This window comes from Benincasa hispida, chromosome 4 (assembly GCF_027475165.1).
Source record: "Benincasa hispida cultivar pf3 chromosome 4, pf3_genome.v1.1, whole genome shotgun sequence".
Classification (NCBI taxonomy): domain Eukaryota; kingdom Viridiplantae; phylum Streptophyta; class Magnoliopsida; order Cucurbitales; family Cucurbitaceae; genus Benincasa; species Benincasa hispida.
The window spans coordinates 31,466,861-31,472,549 of record NC_143481.1 but is presented as its reverse complement, the minus strand read 5'-3'; the positions used below and the strand labels follow the sequence as shown (position 1 = coordinate 31,472,549).

The 5,689-nt window shown below is 35.1% G+C and overlaps 1 protein-coding gene across 1 annotated transcript; it reads left to right on the top strand.

The window, feature by feature from the left end:
• The first annotated feature begins 279 nt into the window (after window positions 1-279).
• On the top strand, window positions 280-1,926 carry LOC120076531 (pectate lyase-like). The gene is made up of 4 exons (XM_039030387.2): window positions 280-511; window positions 589-1,237; window positions 1,325-1,567; window positions 1,696-1,926. Exons 1-4 carry the CDS (start codon window positions 333-335, stop codon window positions 1,924-1,926), a joined length of 1,302 nt encoding a protein of 433 aa, XP_038886315.1. The 5' UTR covers window positions 280-332.
• The last annotated feature ends 3,763 nt before the right edge of the window (window positions 1,927-5,689 follow it).

Here is a 5,689-nt window from a genome sequence, read left to right as displayed (position 1 = left end):
ACAACGGATTTAGTTAATATCAGCTTTAACGGTTTAGGTGAAAGTTGGAAGTGGTTGAAATCCATATTTTTATGGGCATTTTCCTATTTTAGACCTTAAAAATCGATTGACTTTGAAACAAAGTATGAGAATATAAACTCAATAATCCTCCCTCACCACCCTCAAGGCGGAACCATTTGCGTTTCGCCTACTCAAAAACTTGTTCTTTATTATTGCTGGTGGTTTTTGCTTTGGGTTTTCATATTACTTCTAAATCACCAGCCATTTCTTGTCGATAAAAAGAGGTAAAAGAACAAAAACTAACCCCAAAAGAAGACACAAAAAACAACATCATGGTCGGCTTTAGAACCTTGTTTGTGTGTTTGCTGTTGTTTTTTGTGGTAGCAAATGCCGATGTCGATGAGGATGAATACTGGCGGACTCGTGCCACCGAAGCTCAAAAAGTGGCTCAAGATGCCTACAATCCGGACCCTGAAATTGTTACCGACAACTTGAATGCCGCTGTTAGCCGGTGAGTTTTTCTAAAACATGGAAGGTCGTGTTTGGTTCTGATATCATGTTAGATGCTTATGTGGTTTGTTTTGGCAGGGTAATGATCGGTCGCAACAGTACGAGAAGGAGTCTGAATTACAAGGGACCATGCTTGGCGACGAACCCTATCGACCGATGTTGGAGATGCAATCGAAATTGGGCCAGGAACCGAAAGAAGCTAGCGGAATGTCCATTGGGGTTTGGCCACAAAACCATCGGTGGAAAGAGAGGACCAATCTACGTCGTGACAGACGCATCCGACGATGACTTGATTAACCCTAAGCCTGGAACCTTGCGCTACGGCGTGATCCAAAAAGGCCCACTTTGGATCATCTTCGGGCGAAGCATGATCATCAGGCTATCTCAAGAGCTAATGATCTCAAGTGACAAGACCATCGACGCTCGTGGCGCCAATGTCCACATTGCGTACGGTGCTGGCCTCACCATTCAATTCGTTAACAATGTGATCATCCATAACCTTCACATCCACGACATCGTCTCAAAATCAGGTGGAATGATTAGAGATTCTGTGGATCATTACGGGTTCAGAACACAAAGCGATGGGGATGGCATCTCCATCTTTGGCTCTAGTCATGTTTGGATCGACCATATTTCCATGTCCAATTGTCAAGATGGTCTCATTGACGCTATTATGGGTTCCACTGCAATCACCATCTCCAATTGTCATTTCACTCACCACAACGAGGTAACTTATTAACTAACAACAAGTAACCCCTTTTTTGTTTGTAAATGGAGAGATGTATGTATGTATACATGTATGATGCATGAACAGGTGATGTTGTTCGGAGCGAGCGATAGCTACGCAGAAGACGCGATTATGCAAATAACGCTTGCATTCAACCACTTCGGGAGGGGATTGGTGCAAAGGATGCCAAGATGCAGGTGGGGTTTCTTCCATGTTGTTAACAATCACTACACCCATTGGCTTATGTATGCGATTGGCGGTAGCCAACATCCTACCATTGTTAGCCAAGGCAACCGTTTCATTGCTCCTCCAAACCCCAATGCCAAACTGGTAATTATTACAATCCAACTATATTTAATTGTATCACCGAGGTTAATGCAAAACTCATTGCAGAAAACCAAAAAAACGCCATAGTAAATTTGTTCGTTAATTAAAAGCGGGGAAATATTGAAATGTAGGTAACAAAGAGAGAATATGCTATGGAGAGTGAATGGAAGAAATGGTCATGGAGATCCGAAGGAGATGCGCTGGTGAATGGAGCAGTGTTTATTCCATCAGGAGATCAAACCAAAGGAAAGAGGAAAGGCTTATCGAGATATGATATGATTTCTTTCAAGCCGGGAACCTACGTCCGTAGACTTGTACGTTTCGCTGGCACACTTGCATGCGCCCCACGCAAACCATGCTAGCATTTTTTTTTTTCTTTCACTTCTGTTATTTTTCTGTTCTTTTTTTCTTTTGTTACAATTAATTTCTTTTAGAGATAAAAAACTACAGAATTTTGAAAGGCTTTTATTTTAGCCTCTTTCCAGTCCAGTCTCGCCATTCACCTCAGTCTTTTAGGAAAGAAGGAAGACAAAATCTTTTGCCTTGTCAAGTCCTCTCTCTTTGTGTTTTCCTTTTACAGTGTTTGCTTCTATGCTTCTTTTCAGCCTGTTGGCGAAAATCGAATATGGAAAGGAAAATAAATGCATATAAATCATTTATTAAATTTCTTTTTGATATTGTAAATGTGGGTCTTCTTGTCTTCTTACTTTCATATATTACCTTTTAATTTCATTACATAAATAAAAGATTGAATTACAAATGCTGTATATAAATTAATTTATAAATACTTTGAGTTTCATCCCTTATGAAAGGTTAAGTAACCTTTTCTAAAGCGTTAGTAAGACCCAATAATTTGTTAATCAAATAAATGAATGCAAATGTAATAGTAATTGGCATGTACAAATTTGTCTTTTCTCTTTTCTCTAGGCCTAAATTAATGATTTAAGGTCCGACAAATATCTTGATATTAGTAGCATTGGGCAGCTATCGACTTGATATAAATATGTTCTTTCCTCTTTTAGGTCAAAAAATCTCCAAATTCAGTCCTCTCTCCCATTCCTTTCCCTTTTTGCAATATATAATTTCTCTAGGTTTGGTAGTTGACATTTCCTTTTGCTTATCTTGAAGCTTAAGGATGAAACATTAAGTGGCTAAGATAAGCCTTCTAGCTTAGGATTTTAGTATAAAACTCAACTATATTTGGTTGTGGGAATTGCTTAACTTGTGAACTTCTTCTCATTGAATTCTTGTGATTGTTAAACTAATTTAACTTATATGCTTTGAATTCATGTTTAAGCTTGATCACCCTTGCACATCTACTTTGATTAGCTTGTAATCTGTAATCGTTACAAGTCTAATTGCCGAGTCACACCAATCGAAGCATGCTTGTGTGTTAATTCGCATTCTAATTCACCATCATTGATTAATTAGTTTGGATTAAGAATGACAACTGGTAATTTACTTAAACCATCTTAGCATTCCCCTAATTTTAATGGCAGTGCTAGATTTGTATGAAATACTATTGTGACCAATTAATCGAGCATCTAGTTTAATTAAGTTTCTTAATCAATAATTTAAGGAGGTAAAACAACTGCACTTTTAATATTTTGCCAAAACTCAACAAATTCCAATTTGGTAAGATTTGTGAAGAATACATAACTTCTACTACATTAATTATCTTCACCGACAATCATATTCTCAATTCGAAGAGTAATAACTCACTCCATCATAATAAACCATTTGTAATACTACATTCTAAGATTTTCCTTGTTTGTCGCATGCCAGATAAATCTTACTAGACTTATAGTGCAACATCCACCTATTTGGCTCATTTGGAAGTTCATCGACTTAACTTCCACCACATACCTTGCATAATTGCCAAGCCAATGCTTGTGTGAAAATTTGTGGAACCGCTAACATCACATTCTTTATCATGGTAAAACAATCATACCATAAGAATGAATATTTTCTTTCTTTAGAAGAATGGATTACCATCCTCCGTAACGATGAAGATGATATTAACATCCGACTCAAAGCCCTTTGACGAACCTGCAGAACAATCTATTTTCATATGTCCAAATTGTTCACTTTCTTAATAGCCCTTTTTCTACCAAAAAAAAAAAAAAGAAAAAAAAAAAGAAAAAAACTATTTCTTCTTCCATTTGCTAGGTACCAATACTAAATCCTCCTTTCCTCTAACAAAAGTTTACTAGTAGCCTCGGCAAAACCTAAAGTTTCCTTTCCATACATAAAGATTGAATTCATGTATTCATAAGAAAGGAGAAAGATGAGTTTGATTATCTGATCTTCATCACTTATATATCTTCACTTTGAACACCTTCAGCTCATGAATGATGCCATTGCGAATACCAAGATGATCTAAGATTTTCTTATATTTAACACACGCAAGTGTATGTGTTGCATTTAGTATAGTTTAAAATGGTCAAGAGACCGAGTATCGTTCTCAAGAAATTATCTATTTAATTTAACTAGGTATCAGAAAATCTTCTTGATTTTATCTAGGTATTCAAAACTTGATGGTTTCCAAACATAAAAATTAAGAAAGCAAACAAGTGTTTGATTTAGGAACTCGTTTAGCTAAAATGTCCTAGGGTACTGATTTCATTTAGCACTGTTATGGATTCAAAATATTTTCTTTCAACCAAATAAATTTTTAACTTAGGCCTAGAAGTTTATAATCAGGCTTCCTCTTGCGAGCCCAACCCTTCCTAATGTCTTAAAGCCTATTCTATTTTCATGCAATTGAAACTAGTAGACATAATACTAAGTTTCTTCATATTTAGCCTTTAATGTTTTCCTATGACTCTCGTGCATAATCCAACGTTAGTTTATCATGCTAGTTTCGATTTAGAAATCTCTCTCTCGAGACAATTTAAAAATCATAAAATAATTAAATGTTGATCAAACATTTAATTGAGGAAGCACAAACATGAGAAAAAGACAATAAATTAGATTGAACAAAATAATAAAGCACAATCCATGAACAACGTGAAATTAATCAGCTCCTAGAACTACTAACAATTCAACCACTCATAATATTCAAATTAATGAATCTAAACATTCTATACTTCATATGAAAAGATGAAAAAACTAAGGAAGAAGAGATCATCAGTTGATAACAATCCGTCGTTGGCAGCAGATCAACGTTCCCCTCTTGAGTCCCCCCGTTTGGCTCTGAAAATCTCTCTAAACAATAGCCATTGAACCTCTATGTAGTTTCCTAAACGATCCCAAGTCAAACTCTGCTTCAAATGACAACAAAACAACTTTAAAATATAGAAAAATCGACATAGTGTCTAGAAAAAGTAGGAGCATCGCGGCGCTGCACTATAGAACGTTATCGGGTTTTAGCACGGTGATGCAGCACGACGTGCTTGCCTTCCTCCACACTTTTTGACCTCTTTCATCATTTTCTTTCACCTAGATCTAAGTTTGACCTTCTTAAGGGGTATTTTTGTATTTTTATGTAACACCTCGAGATTTAGAAAAAATTTGGGTTGATACTATCTTAAATTATTAGATTTATTTTATTCTAATTTTAATATTTGGAACCAAAATTTGAAAATGTGCGAATAGGGGTTATTATGATAGCAATAGTGTCCTTACCCATAATAAACGAAAATTATCGGTTACTTTAAATTTTGATGAACAATTGTAATTTCATGACTTGAAATATTTGAAGTATTTGGCAAAAAATTATGAATAGAAAAAGAAAATTTTATTTAAATTTTGGATATTTAAATTTTTTATTAACAAATCCTTTTGAAAAGGGATAAGAGCTAGTGAATCAAAAAAATTAATTAGGAATTAAATATACTTTTTTTTTATGGAATATAAGTATCAATATTCATAGATCATACCATTCATCTCACTTCCAATTCCTATCTTAATAGGAGTGGGACTTCTATGTTGGGTTGTATGTTCTGAAACTCGCAGTTTATATGATTAAACATGTTCTATTTGCAATAAATATGTTATTGAGATTTTATTCAATAAAACTGTTATTGAATATATAATTGCACTAAATCTAATAAACTAAGATCCATGGCTATTACATGAGTACTTGGACTTTATGTGGAGATATAAGAGTGGATCAAGTTTGAG

Bases quoted from the DNA above. Each gene is read 5' to 3' on its own strand.
- LOC120076531 (XM_039030387.2), top strand. From the start codon at position 333: ATGGTCGGCTTTAGAACCTTGTTTGTGTGTTTGCTGTTGTTTTTTGTG. The intron at 512-588 runs GTGAGTTTTTCT...TTGTTTTGGCAG, and splicing joins TTGAATGCCGCTGTTAGCCG to GGTAATGATCGGTCGCAACA. The intron at 1,568-1,695 runs GTAATTATTACA...ATTGAAATGTAG, and splicing joins CAAACCCCAATGCCAAACTG to GTAACAAAGAGAGAATATGC.